This window comes from Myotis yumanensis, unplaced genomic scaffold (assembly GCF_028538775.1).
Source record: "Myotis yumanensis isolate MYYU_CA2020_CCGP unplaced genomic scaffold, mMyoYum1.0.hap1 SCAF_10, whole genome shotgun sequence".
Taxonomy (NCBI): Eukaryota; Metazoa; Chordata; class Mammalia; order Chiroptera; family Vespertilionidae; genus Myotis; species Myotis yumanensis.
In genome coordinates this window covers 67176716-67204142 of record NW_027223761.1, presented here as the reverse complement: position 1 = coordinate 67204142, position 27427 = coordinate 67176716, and the positions used below count along the sequence as shown (strand labels likewise).

General features: G+C 37.9%; 2 protein-coding genes and 1 pseudogene across 4 annotated transcripts in view; 1 reads left to right on the top strand and 2 right to left on the bottom strand.

The window, feature by feature from the left end:
• The window catches only part of CEP57 (centrosomal protein 57), a 53701-nt gene extending 41561 nt beyond the window's left edge, over nt 1–12140 (top strand). For both annotated transcript variants that reach the window (XM_070425936.1, XM_070425937.1), the window contains 3 exons: nt 3429–3670; nt 3997–4141; nt 11433–12140. In XM_070425936.1, coding sequence (XP_070282037.1) covers nt 3429–3670; nt 3997–4141; nt 11433–11666 — 621 coding nt within the window. In that variant the 3' untranslated portion in view covers nt 11667–12140. The remainder of the gene's footprint in view (nt 1–3428; nt 3671–3996; nt 4142–11432) is intronic.
• A 401-nt stretch (nt 12141–12541) lies between these two features.
• LOC139017472 (serine/arginine-rich splicing factor 3 pseudogene) lies at nt 12542–14054 on the bottom strand (annotated as a pseudogene).
• An 8769-nt stretch (nt 14055–22823) lies between these two features.
• Nucleotides 22824–27427, bottom strand: part of MTMR2 (myotubularin related protein 2) — an 85822-nt gene continuing 81218 nt past the window's right edge. The window contains exons 13-15 of one of the 2 annotated variants that reach the window (XM_070425933.1): nt 26845–26958; nt 24581–24757; nt 22824–24103 (exon numbers count right to left, since the gene is read on the bottom strand). In XM_070425933.1, coding sequence (XP_070282034.1) covers nt 23942–24103; nt 24581–24757; nt 26845–26958 — 453 coding nt within the window. In that variant the 3' untranslated portion in view covers nt 22824–23941. The remainder of the gene's footprint in view (nt 24104–24580; nt 24758–26844; nt 26959–27427) is intronic. The other variant, XM_070425935.1, reaches the window with a different exon arrangement.

The window sequence follows — 27427 nt, the reverse complement described above, 5'->3', positions numbered from 1 at the left end:
ATATTGCAAGTTATGAGCAATGTAGTGATTCAACACATTCTTCAGTTTAAATAAATACCATATATATCAATGTTTAAAGTTGTTAATGAGACATGAATTTGGATCTTGATAATCAAGGTCGTAATGATGATAGTGTAACTTGAAAGAGGAGTATGTATATCTACATCATTTAATTGTAGTTGAATTAAAATTATCTTGATAAACATGGATTAGCTTTTATTTTGAAATGATTGTAGATTAATAGGACATTGAAAAAATAATACAAAAAGGTCTCTTTACCTCATTTGTAACAAAGTATATAACTATAATACAGTATCAAAACCAGGAGATTGCCATCAGTACAAACACAGACCTTCTTCAGATTTCTGTAGTTTTACATATACTCCTGTGTGTGCTTTATGCATATACTCAGGCACAGGTCAGTGCAGTTTTATCATGTAGATTTGTGTAACCACCACCATACCATATCTATAATTTTGTCATTTCAAAAATGTTATGTAATCGAAGCATACAGTTATACCTTTTTTGAGATTGAATGAAAACTTTTTTATCAGCATAATTCCCTTGAGATCCATCAAATTATTTTGTGTCCATACAAGTACTTTTCCGTGGTGTGGATATACCACAGTTTATTTAACCATTCATTCACCCATTGAAGGATATTTGGGTTGTTTCCAGTTTTTGGCATTTACAATTAAAACCAGTATGAACGTTTACGTACAGAGTTTTGTGTGGACATGTGTTTTACATTCCCAGTAGTAGTGTATGAAAGATGCAGGTTTTCCACATTCTCACCAGCATTTAGTATTGTCACTTTTTATTGCAGCTGTTCTGATTAGTATTTTGTGATCCCTCACTGATTTTAATTTGTATTACCCTAATGATTAATGATGTTTGAATTTCTTTTCATGTGCTTATTTGACATGTATATATTCTCTAGCAAAATGTCTGTTTATATCTTTAGCTCTTTTTAATTTAATTTTCCTTATCACTATTAGGTTTTGAGAGTTCTATATGTATATGTATTTTAGAGACGAGGCATTTTTAAGATATGTGGTTTGAAAGTACGTTCTCCCAGTCTGTAGCTTCTCTTTTCATCCTCTTAACAGATTGTTTCACAGAGGAGAAGCTTTTCATTATGACAGTGTAGTTAATTGATTTATTTGCTTTTATGGATTATGCTTTTGGTGTTATATCTAAGAACTCTGCCTTCGACCTTTGTTATATAGATTTTCACCTATTTTCATCTGTTTTCTGTTTTATATTTAAATCCATGAGCCACTTAAAATAATTTGAATATACAGTATGAGGCTTTTAGGTCAAGATTCATTTTTTATTCTGTTTGGTATATGTGTTTGCTTCTTTGCCAATACACACTGCCTTGATTACTGTGGCTTTATATAGTAAGTCTTAACATCAGGGAAAGTGATCCCTCCTATTTTATTCTTCTCTTTTCAAAATTGTATAACTTTTCTAGTTCCTTTGCCTGTCTATATGAATTTTAAAATAAACTTGTCTCTAAAAGAAAAAAAACCTTACTGGATTATGATAGGAATTATAAGTGTAGACCAGTTTGAAGAGAATTGACATCCTTGTTGAGTGTTCCAGCCCTTGAATACAGTATATCTCTAATTTATTTAGATCTTTGATTTCTTTTATCAGTGGTTTATGGTTGTCAACATATTAATTTCATGTTTTATTAGATTTATACTCAATTTTTTTGAGTGATTGTATATTGTAGTTAGTTTGCATTTCGGTTTCTATATGATTATTGCTAGTATATTTAATTTTTGTATGTTGGTTTTACATTCTGTTACCTTGCTGAATTCACTTACTAGTCCTAGGAATTATTTTTTGGATTATATAAGATGTGCCGTGTAGAGAATCATGTCATCTATAAATAGGACAGTTTTAATTTTTCCTTTTTAATTGGTATACCTTTTATTTCCTTCTCTTGTCTTACTGCACTGGCTAGGATTTCCAGTATTAGGTTGAGTAAGAGTGATGAGAATGGACATCTTCACCGTTTTTTCTGATTCTAAGGGGAAAACATTCAGTTTTTCACCAATAACTGATATTAGGTATAGGTTCTTTGTTAGTGCTCTTTATCAACTCGAGGAAATTTCCCCCCGTTCCACCTTTACTTACTGAATGGGTGTTGGATTTTTTAAAATGCTTTTCTTTATCAAATGATATGATCACATAATTTTTATGTTTTACCCTATTGAGATGTTGGATTGCATTGATTGATTGTTGAATATTGAATTAGTCTTGCATTCCTGAAATAGACCCCACTTGGATGCAGTGTATACTTCTTTGTACAAATTGCTGAAATCGGTTTACTCCCTAACAATAGAAACCAGGATAAAAAGAACATCTGTTTAGCTTATCACAGTGATCTCCAAACCTGACTGATCAGAATCAACCTGGCAGGCTTAAAAAGAAACATTTCTAACCCCTGACCCCACAGTGATTGAGTTTGATGTGCTGCCTAGGAATCTGCATTTTAAATAAGCTTGTGTGGATGATTCTTTTGGAGCAAAGTTAGCTCAGCCATTTATGGGTGAGTTGGAATAGCATGTTGAGGTTACTGTTTAGTATTCAAAACAAAACCAAAAGTTTTGAGAAGGCTACGAGGTTTTTATTGTTGATTATGTGACAAATACGGCCTTACTGCTTTCTATTATTCGAGGACAAAGAAATAAATACAATAATCCTTATGACCTAGAAGCACATACACTGTTTAATAGGGGAAATAGACATGCAAACACGATTACAATCTTTTGTGATAAATATTGTGATAGAGATAAAGGCCATAAGTGATCTAAGTTTGGACAAATTAATTACCTGGGTATTTTATGGAAATGTTTAAAAATTATATATTTGAACTGGGTTTTAAAGAATGGCATAGAAGTTGTCACACACAAAAATATGGCATGTGCAAATAGTTTGTTCAAATAATGGAGAGAAATTAGGAGATGGGACATGAGGCCAAGGAGTGTAAATTGCAGATCAGTTTTTATAAAGCCTTATTTTCTAGGTTCAGGAGTTTGGAACCAGTGGGCTTAACCCCAGAGGATTTCAAATAGAACAACCTGTTCAGAATACTATTTTAGAGTAGCTGATAGTACTGTGCAGTTAGAGACTGAAGAGGCTAGGAGCAGATACCAGTTAGGATGCTCATCCTATGAGGTGGGTGCATAAACCAACTGAATTGACAGTAGGATGGAGAATAAAAGGGGGATTGGACATTTTTCAATTGTTAAATCCTTGGTAGTTGGTAATTGATTTAACTAGACTAGGAGACATAGGCTTTTTGGGACGTAGGGGGAGTTCTTTTTTTTTTTTTTTTTTTTACCCAGGATAGGGAGTGAAAGAAACCCAAATTTCGAGGATGAGGCATCTAATTATTTTTCATTTTTCTTCAGTCTACGAGTCCCAGTCATGCTGTGGTAGCCAATGTCCAGCATGTCTTGCATCTAATGAAGCAACACAGTAAAGCCTTGTGTAATGATCGAGTAGTCAGCAGTGTTCCTTTGGCAAAGCAAGCATCTTCACGAAGTGGTAAAAGTAAGAAGTTGTCAGTAAGGCCGTCCTCCTCTAGCAGCATTAATGAAGAGTTGTCAGAAGTCTTACAGACTTTACAAGATGAATTTGGGCAAATGAGCTTGTGAGTTTTAATTTTGCTTTTTTTTTTTAATTACATTTAGTTGTAAAATCTTATTGTAACTTCTTGGTGACTTTACTAGTCATATATTTTGTTTGTTCAACAAATATTTGTTCAACACAATTCTTGCACCAACCACTGAGCAAGTTACTAGGACAATAACAAACATAACAATTACTATCACTGGTAATTTGGAAATGTGTTGCCCTATTAAAAAAAATTGAGACTTTTTTAAATGCATGAGCAATGGTCCCATGGTGAGTGAGATGCATGACCTAATCATGATAACACAGGAAACTTAACCAAACCTTACTTTTGTTTTTATACAGTGATCATCAGCAACTTGCAAAACTTATCCAAGAATCACCAACTATTGAACTGAAAGAAAATTTAGAGTGTGAACTGGAAGCATTAGTGACAAGGATGGAGGCAAAAGCCAATCAAATAACCAAAGTTCGGAAATATCAAGCCCAGGTAACTCAGATTTCCCTTCCTGTACTCGTTTCTAACGATTAAAAAACAAAACAGTACAAAAAAAAACAACTTTTTTTTTCAAGTATATGAATTTATGACATTGTAAGTTTATCATAGATAGGGAGCTACAGAAAGTCTTTCTGTACTGTAGACATTTGTTAATTTGGTTTATTATTAAGAATTGGTGTTAAGTGGGCTAGGAAAAAAGACACTGTCTTTTAGTCTCTTAGAATCTTTGAAATACTGATTATGTTTCATATGCTGATCTTTATATGAACAAACTTAATTTCTATGATGACTATAAAACCATTTATTTAGTACCTATTAAGTGAAGTGGGAAGTCACACGCCAAGGTTCTCATCTAGATGCACTTCTATCAGGGTCATCAGTGACTACAATTGGGGAGAATGAGACAGATTGGAGGTGTGTTTTAGAAGTAGAAATATCAGGGCTACTTGCTGCTGGCTCTCATGTGGACTGAAATGTAGAAAACTGAGAGCGGAATATGGTTGTCTGACATTAATTGGTAGCTATGTTACAGACACAATGCAAGTGCTATGCATATGTCATCTAAAACCTGAGGTATTAAGCACTTTTTCTAAAGACTGTTTTCCAAAAAAGAAATCTGATTGTTGTAGGAGTAATAATATGATTTGTTTCTTGTACATTAGACTTGACTTTGTTCTTTCTAAAGGAACATTGACATGCCAGCAGCAATTCATTTTAGCCAGCAGCTAAAGTAAAAATAAAGCCCCCCTATTTTTTTAAATTTATTTTTATTGTTGACAATATTACAGATGTTCCCCATTTCTCCCCTTTCCATTTACTCCCACCCTCCTGCCCCATCCCAAACCTTCCCCACACAAGTGTCTGTGTCCATGGGCTATGCACATCTATCTATCCTATATAATAATCCTATCTAATAATAGAAAAACATGGTAATTAACCGTAACTTCGCTACCCTTCCATTGGCTAATCAGGGAGATATGCAAATTAACTGCCAACCATGATGGCGGCCGGCAGCCAGGCAGCTGAAGCGAACAGGAAGCTTGTTTGCTCTAGTGACGGAGGGAGCCAAGGTTCCCCGCCTGCCGCTGTCGGCCTCTGAGCTGCAGTCTAAGAAACAATGTTGCAATTATAGAAGCTAAACAAACCTCAGAAACCTGCTTTCAGCCAGCCGAGCCTCAGAGCTGGAGTTGCAACAGTGTTTCAATTATAGAAGCCAAACAAATCCAGATACCTGCTTTCAGCAGCTGAGGTCTCAGAGTTAAAACCAGCTCTCAGTTCCAGTGACAGCCATAGAAGGTAAGTAAATCCCAGAATAAAAAAAAAAAAAAAAGAAAAGAAAAAAAGGAGAGGTTAGGAGCTTCAGTCACTTGCCAGCCTGAAAACGGCCCTCAGCCGCTCACCCAGACTGGCCAAGCACCCCAGTGGGGACCCCCACCATGAAGGGGGTGTGACCAGCTGCAAACAGCCATCATCCCCTCATCCAAGCTGGCCAGGCACCCCAGTGGGGACCCCCACCCTGAAGAGGGTGTGACCAGCTTCAAACAGCCATCATCCCCTCATCCAGGCTGGCCAGGCACCTGAGTGGACCCCCACCCTGATCCGGGACACCCTTCAGGGCAAACCAGCCGGCCCCCACCCATGCACCAGGCCTCTATCCTATATAGTAAAAGGGTAATATGCAAACTGACCCTAACAGCAGAATGACTGGGAATGACTGGTCACTATTACACACATTGACCACCACGGGGCAAACGCTCAATGCAGGAGCTTCCTTCTGGTGGTCAGGGTGCTCTCACATGAGAGGAGCTCTGCTCAGCCACAAGCCAGGCTGATGGCTGCCAGTACAGCGGTGGTGGTGGGAGCCTCTCCTGCCTCCTCAGCAGCGCTAAGGATGTCCGACTGCAGTTTAGGCCTGCTCCCCGCTGGCAAGTGGACATCCCCTGAGGTGTGCAGGGCTGCCGGAGGGATGTGTGAGTGCCATCTTAGGCCCAATCCCCCAGGGAGCAGGCCTAAGCTAGCAGGCGGTCATCCCCTTAGGGGTCCCAGACTACGAGAGGGCACAGGCCGGGCTTAGGGATCCCCCCCCCCCCCCCCCGTGCACAAATTTTTGTGCACCAGGCCTCTAGTACTATATAATAAGGCTGTGATATGCAAATTGACTGTCACGCCATCACACAAGATGGCTGGCAGGGGAGGGCAATTGGGGGCGACCAGGCCTGCAGGGGCAGGAGAGCAGTTGGGGGGCGGACCAGGCCGGTAGGGGAGGGCAGTTAGGGGCAACCAGGCCTGCATAGGAGGGCAGTTGGGGCGACCGGGCCAGCAGGGAGCAGTTAGACATCAATCCACTGGCAGGGGAGTGGTCAGGGGGTGATCAGGCAGGCAGGCGAGTGATTGGGAGCCAGCAGTCCTGGATTATGAGAGGGATGTCTGACTGCTGGTTTAGGCCCAATCCCACAGGCAGTCAGACATCCCCTGAGGGGTCCTAGATTGGAGAGGGTGCAGGCTGGGCTGAGGGACACACACACACAGTGCACGAATTCCATGCACCCGGCCTCTAGTGTATATCCTATCTGATAATCGACAAACATGGTAATTGACCGTACCTTCGCTACGCTTCCCATTGGCTAATCAGGGAGGTATGTAAATTAACTGCCAACAAAGATGGCAGCTAATATGCATACTGCAGGCAGATCCCACTGCGCCACTCTACCTGGGGCTGGCGGTAGTGCGATCCCCAGCCGCTGGCCACCCCAGTGCAAGATCCTGGCCTGCCGTGTGCAGGGTGGGGCGGGCGGCAGTGTGATCTCGAGCCGCCGCCCACCCCAGCCCGGGATCCAGGCCTGCCATCTTGACGGGGCAGACACCGCGGGATTGGGCGTGCCATCTGCCACCAGGGGAACAGGCCTAAGCCAGCAGGTGGTTATCTCCCAAGGGTCCCAGACTGTGAGAGGGCACAGGTTGGGCTGAGGTACCATGCCCCCCCCCCCCCCCCCCCCCACGCCAGTGCACAAATTTTTGTGCACAGGGCTTCTAGTATATATATAAGATTAATATGCTAAGTGTCTCTATGCCCATCTGACCAGTCACTATGATGCACACTGACCACCAGGGGGCAGACGCTCAATGCAGGAGCTGCCATGACATCACACTGGCCATTTATAGAGACATGGCAGCGCAGACCTGGCACCAACAAAGCAAGACTCAGCTTCCCCCAAGTGGGATACAGGCCCCACCAACACCCCAAAGCAACACCTCATCAAATCACAGCTGATGCTGCTGAAACCCCATGGCCAGCCTGAAAACAGTGGCTGTAGGCACTGGATAATGACATCACGTAACAGCGCCCAGATTCTTCTCCCTAGCAACTAGCCTCCTTGCAGTTTCTTCAGCCCAGGAACATGACTTACTTTATTAGAGCCAGGTGGCAACATTTTACACTTTAACCAAATGTCTATTTTCCCATGCCTCATCTCATTTGATCCTCACAGAAGTCCTGGAGGAGGGAGATAGGCGACTAAGTAGAATCCTATTTTCTCTTCATTAGCCAGAAAATGGAGATTTAGAAAGTTTAGAAACTTGACCCGACTGAAAAGAAGTAAGAAATGGTGGACCTTGAAAATGACTTCATGTTTTCTCACTGCGTAAAATATAGTCAAACACTGCTGCAGTTCAATATTTTACCTTTCCTCTCCCTGCGTGATCTACAATAATAATCTGCTTCGTGTTGATAGTTACTGCTGTGTTGCTGACAATTACCTGAAAGAGAAAGAAGTTGGGGTGCTTCACTGGGCTGGAAAAAGTTTAGCTAAATCAGAAAGCATGTCTAATTAGGCAAATTTATTCTATATCTATAAAAGGCTAAGTTGACTCGCACATGTGCGATACATATAAAGCTCTAGCTGGCGCCAATTGCACGTGTGTTTCTATCTCATTGTTGATCATGAATTTGTTTGACACTTCTATTAGAAAAAAAGGGTGAATGGCAATATTAAAATATTCTAATTAATTTCCTTTTAATGTGCACGAATTCGTGTACCAGGTCACTAGTATGCATATAAGTTCTATGTTTAATCTCTTCTAATCTCCCGTGCCCCTGCCCTCTGAGATCTGTTAGCCTACTTCATGCATCCCTGCCTCGGTATATGTTTTTTCAGTTTTTGTCCACTAGATTTCACATATAAATGAGATCATCTGATATTTGTTTTTCTCTAACTGCCTTATTTCATTTAGCATAGCAATCTCCAGGTCCATCCATACTGTCTCTAAGGGTAAGAGCTCCTTAGTTTTTACAACCGAATAGTATTCCATTGTGTAAATGTATAACATCTTTTTTATCTACTCATCTACTGATGCTATTTCCAGTTCTTAGCTATTGTGAAAAACACTGCTATGAACATAGAGATGCATATATTCTTTCTGATTGGAGTTTTGGGATTCTTAGAATATATTCCCAGAAGTGGGAACACTGGGTCATGTTGCAGTTCCATTTTTTACTTTTTTAGGAAACTCCATACTTTTTTCCACAGTGGCTGCACCAATCTACATTCCCACCAGCAGTGTACCGGGTTTCCTTTTCTCCACATCATTGCCAACACTTGTTGTTTGTTGATTTATTGATGGTAGCCGTTCTGACAGGTGTGAGGTGATACCTCATGGTCATTTTAATTTGCATCTCTCTGATGATTAGTGATGTTGAGCATTTTTTTCGTGTGTCTATTGGCCATCTATATGTCCTCTTTAGAGAGTATCTATTAAGATCCTTTGCCCATTTTTTTTTAAATTGGGTTATTTGTCTTTTGTTAAGTTGCATGAGTTCTTTATATATTTTGGAAATTAACCCTTATCAGATGTATATTGGTGAATATGTTCTCCCATACAGTAGGTTCCCTTTTCATTTTGCTGTACAGAAGCTTTTTAGTTTGATGTAGTCCTATTTGCTTTGGGTTTTGTTTTTCTTTCTTTCTATTGCCCTAGGAGATGTTTCAGTGGAAATTATGCTACATGAGATGTCTGAGATTTTGCTGCCTATGTTTTCTTTTAGATTTTTATGGTTTAGCAACTTACATTTAAGTCTTTTATCCATTTTGAGTTTATTCTTGTGTATGGTGTAAGTTGGTGGTCTGGCTTCATTTTTTTGCATGTACATGTTCGATTTTTCCAATACCATTTATTGAGGAGACAGTCTTGACTCCATAATATGTTCTTGCCTCCTTTGTCAAATATTAATTGACTAAAAGCGTTGGTTGATTTCTAGGGTCTCAGTTCTGTTCTATTGATCTATATACCTGTTCTTGTGCCAGTAACAGGCTATTTTTATTACAGTGACTTTATCATATAGTTTGATATATGGTATTGTGATCCTTCCAACTTTGTTCTTCTTTCTCAAGACTGCTACGGTTATTTGTGGTCTTTGCTGGTTCCATATAAAGTTTTTGAATATTTGGTCTAGATCTGTGAAATATGTCGATGGTATTTTAATAGGGATTGCATTCACTCTATATATTGCTTTCGGTAGTATGGATATTTTAATTATGTTAATTCTTCCAGTCTTTGAACGGGCTATATGCTTCTACTTGCTTGTATCTTCCTCTATTTCTTTTTTCAATGTCCTATAGTTTTCTGAGTAGAGGTCTTTTACATCCTTGGTTAAGTATATTCCTAGGTATCTACTTCTTTTTGTTGTCGCAGTGGTAAATGGGACTGCTTTCTTTAGTTTCTCTTTCTGAGAATTAATTATTGGTGTATAAAAATGCCATCCATTTATGGATGTTAATTTTGTATCCTGCTACTTTGCTGAATTCCTTTATTTAACTCTAGTTTTTTGATGGAGTATTTAGGGTTTTCTATGTACAATATCACGTCATTTTCGAATAATGACAGTTTCACTTATTCCTTTCTAATTTGAATGCCTTTTATTTCTTTTTCTTGTCTGATCACAGTGGTTAGGACTTTCAGTACTATGTTAAATAATAATGGTGAAAGCGCTCATCCCTGTCTTGTTCCTGTTCTTAAGGAAAACAAACACTTTTAGTTTTTGCCCATTGAGTATGATATTGGCTATAGGTTTGTCCTATGTGGCCTTTATTATGTTGAGGTATGTTCCCTCTATTCCCACTTTGCTGAGAATTTTTATCAAAAATGGTTGGTGGATTTTGTCAAATGCTTTTTCTGCGTCTGTTGATATGATCTTGTGGTTTTTATCCTTCATTTTGTTTATGTGATGTGTCACATTTATTGATTTGTGAATATTGTACCAGCCTGGCATCCCTGGACTAAATTCCACTTGGTCATGATGTATGATATTTTTAATATATTGCTGGATCCAATTTGCTAGCATTTTGTTGAGGATTTTAGCATATGTGTTCATCATGGATATTGGCCTATATTTTCTTTCTTTGTCATCTTCTGGTTTTGGGATTAGGATAGTGCTGGCTTCGTAAACAAGTTTGAAGTGTTCCTTCCTCTTGAATTTTTTGGAATATTTTAAGGAGGATAGGTGTTGATTCTTCTTTAAATGTTTGGTAAAACTCCCCTGTGAAGTTAGTTCTCTCTAATGGAACACTGACATGTTAGCAGCAGTTCATTTTAGCCAGCAGCTAAAGTAAAAATAAAGCTTCCCTATTAATATTAAATTATTCTAATTATAGGAAATAATAAAATAAAAATTATTTACATATATTAGTACATTACCACTACATCTCTTCATCCATCTGGAACATGCTTCTTTGCCTGCTCAGACTAGAATGCCTTTCTTCTCTCCTTCACCTACTATCCTTCATTTCCCTTATCTGATATTTTTCCTGCAAAGTGTCCTGCACTTTGGCAACATGACCTTAACTTCTGATACTGCACCACAATTGATGTGTTTACTCTTGTTTACTTATTTGTATGTCACTATATATTTTAAGCACTAAGTATTAAATGACTGGTAAATTAGATTTTTGAAGTCTTAAAAAAAATAAACCCAGAATATATTTATTTTATTATTTTTAATTTTTATTGATTTTAGAGAGGAAAAGAGAGGGAGGGAGAGATAGAAACATCAGTGATGAGAGAGAATCATTGATTGGCTGCCTCCTGCACACCCCACACAGGATCGAGCCCACAACCCCGACATATGCCCTGACGGGGAATCCTGGTTCATAGGTCAATGCTCAACCACTGAGCAACACCGGCCAGGCTATATTACTTGCATTTTGGTATGAGAGTTTAAAGTACCGGTTGTCAGAAGAGAATGTTTTCATTAAATTTTTTTTTCCCTTGACTTGGTTATTTGCTATAGCTGGAGAAACAGAAGATAGAAAAGCAGAGAAGGGAACTAAGAACCCCCAAAAAGACTCTTGATGAAGAAGGAAACAGCAGCGGCCGTTCTTCTGGAAACACAGGGACCACGAATAAGAAGGACTGTACCAAACCCAGACCTGGGGAAAAAAGCAGGAAAAATCTTCAGTTACTGAAGGACATGCAAACCATACAGAGTTCATTACAAAGCAATAATTTGTGTTGGGATTACTGACTGGTACCAGGTTATAAATTTTATTCAGATAACCTGTACTTCATCAATCAAATGTTGACAATTTCTTTTCCAGGTCTCATATTCTTAAGTTGGAATTAATAGGTGGTACGGGGCCCACGCTTTATTCATTACACAGGCTTCTTGTGTTTGCATATCACAACTCAATGTTAAATCATCTAAATAGAAATCAGGGCATTTCAAAGGCTAAGAAGCCACACATACTTTGTTTCTTTGAGATGAATTTGTTGTACTGAAATATTGTGCTTTGTAAACAAAATACCAGTTTTTTACTTGTGGGCGTGATCTTTTAAAATAGTTCTTTGTCTAAGTAAATTTAGATTTAAATTATCAAAATAGAGGCTGTCCCATAGGCAGTGTTTGCTGGAAAAGTCTCATTTTTAAATCTTCCCCTGGCATGAATTGCCCTTTTCTTCTTACTACTACAAACATTAAATATACTTTGTTTTGACTTTTGATGGAGGTTTTCTATATTTAAATATTTATGCATATTTAAGAAGATTGTTTTATTTTGCTTTTTAACATTTCAAACATCAATCAGTTTTGAATACAGTTTTTAAAAAGACTCAATCATTCATTTTAAGTCAATGAAGTGTGAAGATTATGAAAGACTTTTTTAAAGTATAAATAAATTGTTAAGTAAATGAGGTTTTGGAATGAAGAGATAAGGGGAGGTATGGGAAAACACATTTGTTTTTAAATAGTATGTGTTTGTAATCATGCTATTCAGTTCAAAGAATTATGGGTTTTAATCTATGAAGAACCCCTTGGATATTTACTTTTATTGGTGTACAGTATGAGTGCAGCCTTAACTGTACACGTGCAATTGTTATGTTAATAATGTAAATCATTTTGAATATATAAAATCGTTAACCTTTTATAAATTTGCCATTTAAGTCAATAAAGCAGCTTTTTTTTTGTAATTAAAACTTTATTCCAAGGATTTTCACAAAACATTATAAAGGACAGCATTAAAAAATTTTTTTTAAATGCACCACGCTTAAGTCTCAAATTTTCTGTACATACTCCTGTCAAAGGAAGTTATTTCCTGTACATCTTGAAAACTGGTCCTCTATTTCGTTTCATTTGACCTAGATCAGCGAGACCTAGAGAAGGATCGAGACGGCTTATCATTTCTCTCCCGAGATAGTGATCTCTCTCTCCTATCTCTGGAAAGGGACTTGTTCCGGCTACGGGAGAAGCTTCTCCGTCTTGGAGATCTGCAGCGAGGTGGAGGACTCCTTCGCCGATAATCTCGAGGGCGACGAACCCCCCAAGAGGGAGGCTGGCCTCGATTTCGATTTCTCCTTTCACCATGGGACAGTTCCACTCTTATTCGGCCGCCACACAGGGTTCTCCCGTCTAGCTCTCTGACAGCATCAGCTGCATCTCGATGATCTTCAAACTCCACGAAAGCAAAGCCGGGAGGGTTTCTAGCAACCCACACACTCCTGAGTGGCCCATAATAGCCAAAAGTCCGTTCCAACTCAGTCTTGTCACCGTTGTTGCCAAGATTTCCCACGTAAACCTTACAATCCGGTGGACAGGAATCACGATGCATTTCGAGATCCGGAGTGAGAAACGCAGCGGCTTAAGTCCACACCTCCGCCCGGCTCCCCGGCATCCACCAAATGGCGTCTAAAGCAGCTTTTTTAAGGAAACACTGAAATTTTCCTTAACAGCCTGTTAATAAAGGCTTTATTTGTTGTAATTCTTTAAAATGCATTTCCAAGTAGTAGCATATTCGAAAAAATAAGAATATGTGGTATTTAAAAGTACATAATTTACTTGCCTTTCTCATGCTTACATGGAAACTAAATCCAAGAAAATTGAATTATCTTGTGGTACAGGATATGGTACTCTTAGGGTACTAAGGAACGCATTAACCACATATCAAAGAAACTCATTTTTATGCCTCTGAGATTGAAATAAATTTCTAGAATTTTTTCTAGATAACCAACATGAATTGTATTGGCTGTCCAGGAACTATACTTACTAAATTATTTTTCTATAGAGTTTTTATTTTAGGATCTTTACATTTGGGGGTATTTGTGAATTTACTGAAATTGTATGTAAACTTTTGCTTGCATGTACAATTTTCTGATGAGCAGGTTTGTATCTTCATTGAATGCATAGCTCTGAGTCCACAGACCCAAGGAATCACTGTTCCATGACATGGAAAATATTTCTTGTGTCTAAATCACTTTTTCAACTATTAAAATTTTGTTGCCTTTGTTTTTGAATTCCAGGTCATTAAATTGTGTAACCCTCACTTGCATTGTAGTGGCTCCAAGTCCCAATTGGAAGAGTGGTTTAATGTTGGTAAAACCCATCCCATCCTTCAGCTAGGAGTCAAACCAAAATATTCACTCCATCTTTTGATACCCTCAGGTGAAAACTGAAAACAAGAAAATACTGCTTCAGCCTCTTAATTTGAGTTTACAGCAGATTATGTTGTCATTCGTCCAATTCTGTTGTATGAGAGCTTTGTTGCAATACATTTCAAATACAAGAATCTTCTGTGTGTAAGGTGCCAATATGGATACCAAGCTGAGTAAGAAAGGTATGTTTACAGGTAGGTGGTAGATATTTGAATCATCATTTCAATACAATGTGAATGCAGTGGTGATAGCATGGGCACACGTTATAGGAGCACAGAGAAAGGTGGGGCATGGCAGAGAAGGTACCCAGGAATCAGGGAAAACCTCCAGGAGGAGGAAATGATGCCTAAACACTAGAGAATAGGAATTAGCCACAAGGGAGAACAGTTTCAGGTCAACAAGATAAAATGAATCTGCAGTTTATATAGGAGCATTGTGACTAGCTAAGTAGAACTGGTACATACATAAATGTTGATGTATGCAGATAAGAAAAATAGGGTAAGCAGATGAGTCACAGGATGCTACTAAGGCGCTTCAACTTAATCATATTGGTCTCCAAATTGTGTATTCCTTATCCTAAAGGAAAAAGTAGTTCTATATGACCAATATTCATAGTTACTTATGAAGTTATACATAAAACTCAATGTTCTCTGCAAAAATGTCTTCAATAATTCTGTCCCTTTTAAAAATTAGATTGTGTTTGTTAAGTTTATGAGCTCTTTATATATTTTGAGTGTTAATACCTTATCTGATAAATGGTTTGCAAAAATTTTCTCCCACTCTGCAGGTTGTCTTTTCTCCCACTCTGCAATTGTTTTTTGTTGCTTTTTTGCTGTGCAGAATCTTTGAATTTGTTGTAGTTTCATTTGTTGATTTTTGCTTTTAGCGTCATGTAAAAATATCATATCCAAGAGCTTCTTTTCTACATTCTCTTCTAGTACTTTTTATGGTATCAAGACTTATGTATAAGTCTTTGATCCATTAGAATTGATTTTGGGGATTTTTTATAGATAAAATCATATCATCAGTAAATAAAGACAATATTTCTTGTCCTTTCCTACTTGGATGCATTTTATGTATTTGTTTTGCCTAATTTCTCTAGCTAGGACTTCTAATACTATATTGAATAAGTAGTGAAAGTGGGCATCAATGTTTTGTTCCTGACTTTAGAGGAACAAAGTTGAGTATGTTAGCTATGGATGTGTCTCATATGATTATGTTGAGGAAAGTACCTCCTATATTCAGTCTGTTAAAAGTTTTTATCCAGAAAGGATGATGTATTTTGCCAAGTGTTTTTTTCTGCACCTATTGAAATGACCATGTGATTTTTATCTTTCAATTTAGTAATGTGATATATTACATTTATTGAGTTGTATATTTGGAACTATCCTTGTACCCCAGGGACAAATTCCACTTGATCATGGTGTATACTTATAAATGTGTTCTTGAATTTGGTTTCTTAATATTTTTTGAGAATGTTTACATGTATATTCATCAGGGATATTGGTTTATAGTTTTTTTGTGCTATTCTTCTCTATTTAATCAATGTAATGCCTCCTGTTATGTATGAGTTTGGAAGTGTTCCCTCTTCCTCAATATTTTGGAAGAGTTTGAGGAGGATGGACGTTAATCCTTATTTAAATGCTTGATTATCTCACCAGTGAAGCCATCACCTATCTGGTCCTTGAGTTTTCTGTGTTGGTAGTTGTTTGATTACTGATTCAACCTTTTTACTCATTATTGGTCTGTTCATATTTTCTATCTCTTCCTGATTTAAATTTGGTAGGTTATGTGTTTCTAGAAATGCATCCATTTCTCCTAGGTTATGTAATTTTTTAGCAAATAATTGTTCATAGGACTCTCTTATGATCCTACATATTTCTGTAGTATCAGTTGTATGTAGTTTCTCCTCTTTGCTTTCTAAAGTTTTCTGACTTATTCCAGCTAAAGGTCTGTCAATTTTATCTTCTCAGTGAATCACCTCTTATTTTCATTAATCTTTTCCTATTGTTTTTCTGCTCTTTTATTTATGTGCTGATCTTTATAGTTTCTTCCTTCTGCTAACTTTGGGCTTAATTTGTTGCACTTTTTTGTAGTTTCTTGAAGTATAAAGTTAGCTTCTTTGAGATCTAATTTCTTAATATATGTGTTTGTTGCTATAAACTTTCAGAACTGCTTTTGCCTCGAACCACAAGATTCAGTATGTTGTGTTGTATTTTTTTTTTCAAGATAACTTTTTATTTCCCTTTTTAGTTTTTATTTGTGTATAAATGTGTTCAGTTTCCACATATTTGTAGATCTTTTCACTTTCCTCATGCTTTCTAGGTCCATACCACAGTGGTCAGAAAAGACAGTTGGTATGATTTCAGTCTTAAATTTGCTAAGATTTGTTTAGTGTCCTATCATATGGTCTATCTGGGAGAATGTTCTGTGTGCATTTGACAGGAGTGTGTATTCTGCTTTGGGATGGAATGATATATATATGCTTGATAAGTCCATTTGTTCTAAAGTATGTTTCAATTCCAAAATTTTCTTTTCTGGACAATCTTTCCATTGATAATAGTGGCGATCCCCTACTCTTATTGTGTTTGTCTATTTCTTCCTTAAGACATATTTAGCATTTGCTTAATATGTTTTGGTGCTCATAGCATATATATTTATGATTGTTTTACCATTATGCAATTTTCATTGACCATTTTTGGCTTAAAATCTATCTTGACTGATCTAAGTATGGCTAGACCTGCTTTCTTTTGGTTTCCACTTGCTTGAAATACATCTTTCAGCCCTTCACTTTAAGCCTATGTGTCCTTAGAGCAGCGGTTCTCAACCTGTGAGTCACGACCCCTTTGGCGGTCAAGTGACCCTTTCACAGGGGTCGCCTAAGACCATCCTGCATATCAGATATTTACATTACGATTCACAACAGCAACATTACAGTTATGAAGTAGCAACGAAAATAATTTTATGGTTGGGGCACAACATGAGGAACTGTATTTAAAGGGCCAGAAGGTTGAGAACCACTGGATTAGAGCTAAAAATGAGTTTTTTGTACATAGCATATAGTTGTGTCTTGTTTTCAATCCAATTACATTTAGGGTTTTTATCCTATATAATAAAGAGGTAATATGCAAATTAACCCTAACACTGTCACAAGATGGCTGTTCCCACAGCAGAGGCGGGGTTCCTATAACAAGCCATAACAAGCGATCAGCGTGGTGCTGGGGCAGGAGACCTGAGACTGTGCCCCCTGCCCAGCGGTGCCTAACCGGGGACCTCAGGCTGCGCCTCCCCTTCCCCCCCTTTATGGGGGACCTCAAAGCGCACCCCGGCCTGGCCCAGGCCAGGGGACCTCAGGCCACGCGCCCCAGCGCCGGGCTGGGGGAATCTCAGGTCGAGCCCCCCTGCCCCAGCACTGGGCCAGGAGACCTCAGGCCGTGACCCTATCCCTGGGCCGGGCTGGGGGACCTGGAGCCATGCCCCTGGGCCCTGAGGCTGTGCCCCCTGCCCGGCGGGGCTTGATGCGGGTGGGGCCAGCCTGGTCTGGATCTCACCCAATGGGAGTCGGGGCGGCCAGGTTTCGGTCTTGCGTGATTTCAAGGCATGCACGGGTGGATGGGGACTTGACTCTGGGTCCTACAGTGCGCCCCAGACTCTGACAGGAGGATTTTCATACACATTTTACTAATTTTCTTTCATCTCTGACATACCTATTATAGACAAAGGGCAGTTAGCAATATTAAAATATTTCCTCTAATTCCCTTTTAATGTGCACGAATTTTGTGCATCTGGGCCACTAGTTAATATAAGGGCTTACTACTGCCATTTCATATTTTACTGTCCAATTATTTTGTCTCCATTGTTTCTTTTTCCTTCTGTTTTGAGTCTACTTTTGTAAGTTGCTGGCTTTTCATGTGTCTTCTCTAAATGTTTGCTTTTTGTTTACCATAAGGTTTACATAAAGCATCTCAGATAAAATAGTCCATTTTGTGCTGATAGGTAATGATATTATAGGTAATGATAAATTCTTTACCTATAAAAGTTCCATCCTTTTACACCTTCCCTTTTGTGTTTTTTGATGCCACAGATTATCCTTTTATTCTGTGAAATTTTTAACAGGTTGTAGTAGCTATAGTTATTTTAAATACTACCTTTATGCTGTAATTGTTTACTATATTCTAAAATAGAGTTAAAGTTTTCAAATTCTGTCACCTTAGTAAGAGTTTTGTGTACTTCCACCTTTTTATTTGTTTGAAGACCTTCTTTCAACATTTCTTACAAGGCAGTTGGTGAACTCCCTCACTTTTTGTTAAGAAAAATTTTTTTTTCTGCTGCATATCGGAAGGATAACTTTGAAAGTATTCTTGGGTAGCAATTTTTATCTTTCAACATTTTGAATATGTCTTTGTACTGTCTCCTGGTCTGTAGAATTTTCTGCTTAGAAATCTGCAGATAGCCTAGGAGTTTGTTTGTAGGTTAATGGCACCCCCTCCCCCAGCTGCATTTAAAACTCTTTATAAATTTCTTTGATAATCATGGTGATGGTCTTATGCATTGAGATAATTCAGTGTTTCATTAGCTTCTTGAACTTGTATGTCCAGTTTCTTCCCCAGGTTTGGGAAATTCTTGGCTATTATTTCTTTAAATGATCTGCTGCTCTCTTCTCTTACTACCCAATAATCTTTTTTTTTAAATCTTTATTGTTGAAAATATTATATAAGTCCTCCTTTTCCCCCCATTAAACTCTTCCACCTGCTCCTGTCTCCCCTTCATACCGCCCCTCCCCCACCCCTCCCCAGGCCTTCACTACCTCATTGTCTGTGTTCACGGGTTATGCATATATGCAAACAAATTTATTGGTTGATCTCTTCCCACCCACCCTCTCCTGCCTTTCCTCAGGTTCAACAATGTGTTCATGCTTCTATGACTCTGGGTCTATTTTTGATCATCAGTTTGTTTAGTTCATTAGATTCTACATGTAAGATCATGTGATACTTGTCTTTCTCTGACTGCCTTCTTTTGCTCAGCATAATACTCTCCAGGTCTATCCATGCTGTTACAAATGGTAAGAGTTCTTTCTTTTATTGCCGAGTAGTAGTCCATTGTGTAAATGTACCATAGTTTTATTATCCACTCATCTGCTGATGGGCACTTAGGCTATTTCCAAGTTTTGTTTGTACTGCTGTGAACATAGGGGTGCATATATTCTTTCTGATGAGTGTTTTGGGTTTCTTAGGATATATTACTAAAAGTGCAATTACTGGGTCAAATGGAAGTTCCATTTATTTTTCAAGGAAACTTCATAGTGTTTTCCCTAGTGGCTGCACCAGTCTGCATTCCCACCAGCAGTATACTAGGGTTTCCTTTCTCCACCTCACCAACACTTGTTGGTTTATTTGTTGATGATAGCCGTTCTGACAGGTGTGAGGCAATACCTCATTGTCATTTTGAATTGCATCTCTCTGATTACTGACTTTGAGCATTTTTTTATGTGATTCTTGGCTTTCTGTATGCCCACGTTGGAGAAATGTCTATTTAGGTCCTTTCCCCAGTTTTTAATTGGATTGTGTGTCTTCCTTTGGTTAAGTTGTATGAATTCCCTATATATTTTGGAGATTAACCCCTTATCTGATGTATCATTGGCAATAATGTTCTTCCATGCAGTAGGCCAGGGGTGGGCAAACTTTTTGACTCCAGGGCCTCAATGGGTTCTTAAACTGGACCGGAGGGCCGGAACAAAAGCATGGATGGAGTGTTTGTGTGAACTAATATAAATTCAAAGTAAACATCATTACATAAAAAGGTACGGTCTTCTTTTTTTTGTTTTATTCATTTCAAATGGGCCGGATCCAGCCCGCGGGCCGTAGTTTGCCCACGGCTGCAGTAGGCTCTTATTTTGTTGATGGTTTCTTTTGCTGTGCAGAGCTTTTATTTTGATGTAGTTCCATTTATTTATTTTCTCCTGTTTCCATAGTCCTAGGAGATGTATCCCTAAACATACTGCTATGAGAGATGTCTGAGATTTTGTTGCCTTTCTAGGACTTTTATGGTTTCACATCTTACATTTAAGTCTCATATTCATTTTTATTCTTCTGTATGGTATATGTTGGTGGTGGTGTGTAATTTTTTTGCATGTACCTGTCCAATTTTCTCCACACCTTTTATTGAAGAGACTGTCTCTTCTCCATTGTTTGCTCTTGCCTCCTTTGTCAAATATTGAGCATAATCACTTGAGTTGATTTCTGGATTCTGTTTTGTTCCAGTTGGTCTATATGCCTGTTCTTGTGCCAGTGCCAGGCTGTTTTGAGCACAGTGGCTTTGTAGTATAACTTGAAATCTGGTATTTTGATTTCTCCAACTTTGTTTTTCTTTCTCTAGATTGCTGCAGCTATTCAGGATCTTTTTTGATTCCATATACATTTTTGGAGTGTTTGTTCTAGGTCTGTGAAAAATGCTGTTGGTATTTAATAGGGATTGCATTGAATCTGTAGGTTGCTTTGGGTAGTATGGACATTTTAATGATGTTGATTCTACTGATCCATGAATATGGTATATCCTTCCACTTTTTTATATATCTGTCTCTTTTTTAAACATCCTGTAGTTTTCAGAGTACAGGTCTTTTACCTCCTTGGTTAAGTTTATTCCTAAGTATCTTAATTTTTTTGTTGCAATGGTATTTGGGATTGTTTTACTCATTTCTCTTTCTGAAAGTTCATAATTGGTGTAAAAAAATGCTATGAATTTTTGGGTGTTCATTTTGTATCCTATGTTTCTGAATCCATTAAATCCAGTAGTTTTCTGATGGGAGTCTTTTAGGGGTTTTCTATGTACAGTATCATGTCATCTGCAGATGAGTTTTACTTCCTCTTTTCTAATTTGGATGTATTTTTTATTCTTTTTTTCTGATTACTATGGCCAGGACTTCCAGAACTATGTTGAACAAGAGTGGTGAAAGACGGCATCCCTATCTTGTTCCTGTTCTTAGGGAAGATGGTTTTAGTTTTGCTCATTATGATGTTGGATGAAAGTTTGTCCTAATATGGCCTTTACTATGTTGAGGTCTGATCCCTCTATTCCCACTTTGCTGAACGTTTTTATCAAAAAAAAAAAGATGTTGGATTTTGTGGAATGCTTTTTCTGCATTGATTGATATGATCACGTGATTTGTGTCTTGCATTTTGTTTGTGCTGTATCACATTTATTGATTTGCAAATATTGTATCAAGCTTGCATCCCCAGAATAAATCCCACTTGGTCATGATATCTTTCAAATGTATTGCTGGATCTGATTTCCTAACATTTTATTGAGGATTTTAGCGTCTACGTTCATTAGGGATATTGGCCTGTAATTCATTTTCTTTGTAGTGTCTTTATCTGATATTGAAATTAAGGTAATGCTGGCCTCACAGAAGAGTTTGGAAGTGTTCCTTCCTTACCCAATAATCTTGTGTTGGCTTTTCTAATGGAGTCTGATGATTCTTGTAGAGTTTCTTCACTTTTTATAAATTTCAGTTCTCCTTTTTCACCTGAATAATTTCTAAATTCCTTTATTTTCTCATCCCTCGGATTTCTATTTGCAATGCTTTCTGATGCATTCTTTATCTCATTTATTGAATTCACCAACTCCAGATTTTATTTAGAATTTCAGTCTCTTGGTAAAATACTTCTTAGGCTCACAAATTTTTTTCTTGATTTTATTGAATTGCCTGAGTTTCTTTTAGCTTGTTGAATTTCATCATATTTTGAATTCTTTACCAGTTGGACCACAGTATGCTGTGTCATTGGTTTTGTTTGCTGGAGTTTTTTCATTTTGTGATATATTGCCACGATTTTTCATAAGTTTTGGCAAGTGTGCCTCTGCTGCCACCTTTGGGTAGTGAACATCTTTCTTATTTAGATAAGGCTTCATGTGTCTGCTTTGATTCTAACAGTTCAACAGACTGACAATTAGAAGTTCAGTTTCCAGAAGGTGGTGCTATAACGTAAGTTTTTATTTATTGGAGCTGACTTGCTGCTAAAGTTGAAAATGCCTGCATAAAAAAGGTGGCTTTTCCTAAAACAGGCTGGTGGCAGAAGGGGAGGAGGTGTGTGCTTAGCATGGTCATGGCTTTGACTCTGCCCACAGCCCAGTAGGAGGATCCTCGAGTTAGTCTAGAGGCAGGCCTCTTGCTGGAATCCTTGGGCAGTCAGCAGGAAACGTGTACCTTCAGCTCTTTGTCTTTTCTTCTTTCCTTTTCAGTCCCCTTCCCCAGTCAGAGAGGTCTCAGGTGGATGTTGGTGAAGAGCAATGGGACCCTTAGCTACAGTCCAGATGACTTAGCAGACTTTCCCTCATCTCTTACTTTCCACCACCTCTGCAGCTTCCGTGCCTCTAGCCTCCTCCTCGGTCCAGTTCACCCCCTTTGGGATGTACTGGTGATGAACTCTTGGGTGTCCTGGTGTGCAGTGCAGCCGTCTACATATCAGACCAAGAAAATAAAAGCTTAAATGAGGAGAATGGTAGAATGGACAGGAGAGAATGGGTGTATAAAATATTTGGAATAGAAAACTCAGCTTTAATACTGATAGACTGGCCACTTAAGGAAATTTATAATCAGGAGTTAAGAAATTACACATACTGACAAAATTTTGCATAGACAGAAAGAGCAGGGCTAAGGTTCATTTTGAAACAGATGCAAGGAGCATACCACTTTCCTCAAAAAAAAAATCCAAATAACATTTCTGCAAAAGAAACAAGGTAAATAACTAGGATAAGGACAAAGTTTAAAAGTCAGTTGAAATTTGCTTTTATTAAAGACCCAAGAGCCAAGAAGCTCCTTTGTTACAGTACATAACCTATGGCTCTTTTAGAGTAACACAGGCATCAAGGAGTCCACGTTTATACCAGCACTGAACTCCTGCTGCAGCACGTGCACAGTGAAGCGGGAGTTCCTTTTCTGGCTTCCAGATTGTAATACATTTTTACATGCAGTAAGTTCTTTGGTAGACTTTATCATTCAGTGGAAGTACAGACTTTACAAAGGACAGTAGTAAAATATTTCATGTAAAATTTGAGCATAATGCTTACCATAAGCAATTTATAGATTTCAGAAAAAAATCAATCCTGGTAAACTTTAAAATATTGCCTCAAAATTTAGCAATTCTGTGCTCAGATACACCAAAAAAATCTAAAGTAGGGTAGATAATGAGCTTTTAAATGTTATTTCTAGTAATTGGTCAAGTGGAAACTAATCTGAAGGATGTGGAATTCTTTGAAATCCTGGACAGCTACTCAATAATGCATCTTAAATAAGTACATAAATAATGACCACAAAATTTTCAACTACACCATAATATCTTCAAGACTTTGCCTTATCATGTATGAAGAATGTGGGTGACCAAAGTAGATCAATTACCATGAAAAAAAACAACAACGCAGGATGGGGAAAGGTGTGTCAGATTTGATCTGTCGTGAGATTACAGTGTATATAATGCCATGGAATTTCAGTGTTGGTTTGAAAAGTGGTGCTCCTCCTCCTCCTCTGTGCAATGAGCTCTCTTCCATCATGAGATATTTTTGAAGTGGTTTGTATTTGGATTTTACCAGACATTTTAAGAGCATTTTCCTTTTAAAATCAAACTTATTCCCACTGTATATTTAGGATTGAAGCATTTTAATATTCTTTGGGTAACTTAATATTAGTGTTATGATCATGTAGTTATATATGTGGTTATTTCACTTAAGCCCCCTGCACTGCTACATACAGTTCTGAACTCGGATTTAAATAAATAAAGGACTGACTTTCTCTCATAGATGGGTTCTAAGTTCAGGAGACTTTACTCAGAGCTGCCATTTGTAATCAGGAGTTTGTGGTGGTAATGGCTCCAGCTAACGATCCTTTCACACCACTGTCTGGACAGGAGTGACACACTGTGCAGGAGAACTGGCTCTCTCTGAGGATGAGGTTGATCGGTTGGAGATCTCTCTCTGTAGTTCCTCTACTTTTTTCTGAAGTTCTGCTCGTTTAGCAAGAAGTTCTTTGTATCTATTGTGAATGGGCTCCTATAAAAGCAAAACACCACAAAATTATTCCAACTAGGCAGTTCTAAACAAACCCAAAGTCACACTCCGGTATGTAGTTCTGTCCCTAAATGTTACAATGTGGGGGTTTTTCTAGCACCACTGCTCTTCCTCTGGCTTTCCCAGTGCCCCTAAGTATTTCCACAGAATACTCTAAAACTGGCAATTTTCCAAATATAACAAGTAATTAACAATATAATCTAAAAGCCAATGTCAAGTAATTCCTATAGTTTAGGTTAAGGTTTTTAGTAAGTAGTCCACATTTCAAACTGAACCAAAATTTCCTATTTCTCTAACCTAATTAAGAAAGGACGAAACAGAAGTGTTATTTCCAAAGTAATCCAATCAAAGTCATGAATGATAAGAACCAAATATACCTATTACCCCTATGGAGTGCTTTTTCTAGTTACTATACAATTGCAATGGATGAAAACTCCTGCTGTGTATTGTACAGCATACCTGTGGTTTCATACATGGATTCCACCTCACGTAATATCCCACCCAGAGCTCTAGGTGGCGCATGCTGGCTACTGGATAAAGGACGTGATTGGAGTAGCTCCCATAGAGAGGATTAGTGAAGTCTTCCAGCTGGCTGTTTATGTAGGACCACAGTGACACTGTCCTTTTAGGAAGGTTCTGTAAAAATGGAAACTCGAGATTCATCACAGAAGCTCTTTGTACTTTAGATGAAAGTTATAAAGACTTCAGTGACATCCCCACTTACATTAAAATCAGAGGGTATTGGGAAACAGTGCAGTTCCTCAAAAAGGTAAACATAGAGTTACTGTGCCCATAATTCTACTCTTAGGTTTATACCCAAGAGAACTGAAAACAGCCACATAAAATTCTGTACATAGATGTTCAAAGCAGCATTTCTCATAATGGCCAAAAAGTAGAAATCCAAACGTCTATCAATGACAAATGGACAAAATAGTTATACGATGGAACGTTCATCTATAAAAAGGTATGAAGTATTGATAACTGCTACAAATCAAACCTTATGCTACGTGAAAGAAGCCAGACACTGAGGCCATATCCTGAATAACTCCATTTCCATGAAATGTCCTGAAGGGGCAAATCCACAGAGACAGATTAGGGTTTGCCAGGGGCTGGGAGGGCAAGAGAATGGAGAGTACTAACAGGTACACAGTTTCTTTCCAATGTGAACATAGTGCTGATGTTTGTATAACTCTAGATACCTTAAAAACCACTAAACCAAGCATGTCAAATTCATGCCTGCTGCCATGCTTGTACTAAACTATATACTTTTAAAAGAGTGAATTTTGTGGAACGCAAATTATACCTCAGTAAAAATGTTCCTTTTTTAAATATCAAGATATAGTAAATCCTATTCAAGGCTCAAAAAATAAAAGTATTTTGGAACTTAGCTATTCTGAATTATCTAACATTTAACCAATTCTTGAGTGTCTACTATGCAGGCAATTATTTACTGTGTGTTAGTAGACACTGAAGATACTATGGTGAATTAAAAATATAGTCCAGGAAGCACTTACTACATAGCAATGATCATAGAGTTTTGTATGGTGTAATCCTCACACCAATAAGTACTATTGCCCCTATTTTACAGAAGCAGAAATTAACTTGCCGGAAGTCACACAATAAGTGAAAAATCCAAGGTCTGAATCAGGCAGCCTGGCTCAAAGCAAGCAGCTCCCCACTCTGCTTTAGCAGTGGTGAGAACGTCTGGCCCGAGGGCTTATAAGGCCCTCAAAATCACTGCCAAGGCATTATGGGGAGTTCATTCAATGTTTGACAAACATAGCAGGCTAATTTTTAAGTTTATAATTTTGTATGGCCCAAAAGTGTTATAAATATCCAAATGGCTCTTGGCAGAAAAAAAGGTTCCCCACTACTGCTTTATAGAAAAGCATGGAAAATCTATTTTATAACCACTTTTTTAAAAATGAAAATTGATGCAGGGAGATACAGTGATCAGTAGGATTAAGAATTTCATACAGAAGTAATCCTTATATGGTTTGTTGTAAATAATACTAACCACCAGTAATATCTTTGGCTAAATGGGATAACAAAATAACTTTACACACAGTATCTTTTCAGTGTTTGAATGTTTTACAGTATTATTTTATGATTTTAAAAACTAAAATGTCTCATGAACACTATATTTTCAGATTTGAGCTATCCATTTATTTAAATGTATGTTTTATCATATATATTTTACCAATTATATTTACTGCACCTGTTCTGAAGGATTTCTTTCCATCCTGCAAGGATAACAGGTAGACTGGTGCTCCTTAGCAGACACTGCTTCCCACCCATAACTCACATGGCAGCTAGCTGGCACTTTAGCATTGCAACAGAGGTACTTTAAAATACTAGTACAGCTGTGGGCAAACTACGGCCCGTTTGAAATGAATAAAACTAAGAAAAAAAAAAGACTATACCCTTTTATGTAATGATGTTTACTTTGAATTTATATTAGTTCACACAAACACTCCATCCATGCTTTTGTTCCGGCCCTCCTGTCCAGTTTAAGAACCCATTGTGGCCCTCGAGTCAAAAAGTTTGCCCACCCCTGTACTAGTAGATCAGGCTCAGAAGTTTGGGAAGAAGGAATCATAATAAAGTATGGCCAAAGAAATCATTCAAAAGAACAACTATTCAGTTGCAATCCATCACAACATACACTCTACTAGGGAAAATACATGTTGAGGATAGACCAGGACAGGGGCTCATTATTTTACCTCTTTTACTCTCTGCTGTTCACTGTTACAAAGGAATGTTCCGAATAAACAGCTATACAGGTGGTCCAAAATGGTAATGAGAAAATATTCATTGAATTCAAATGCTGTAGGAAACTGCAAATCAAACACCACAAACACAAAACTATTGAGACATTTTTTTTCAAGCTTATTCACCCTGTACTATATGAGTAGATCCTTTATAATATTTAAAAGTAGGCTAAACAATATTCAAAACTATATTTCTAAGCCATTATGGCATCCGCTTGGTTTTCTATTCAAAAACCACTTTACCATTTAGTTCTAAGATTATTTCTCCAAAATCTTTTCTTATGCATCAAGAATTTGAATGGTCTGACCTTGATGTTTCTGATCTACATCTGCTAGCCCCACAAGCTGAGGAATTTTGACCTGGGCAATTCTGGAAACTCTAATCTTTCTCTGCCAAAAGTGACCATAAACAACACAAGATTTTTCTTTAAATTTCAAAAACATTGTTTTGTTTTAGAAATTACAAAAAAAATAGCATCAATGTCTCCAAAAAAATGTCAGCAATGCACACAAATAACTGCCCAGGCAGATGTGC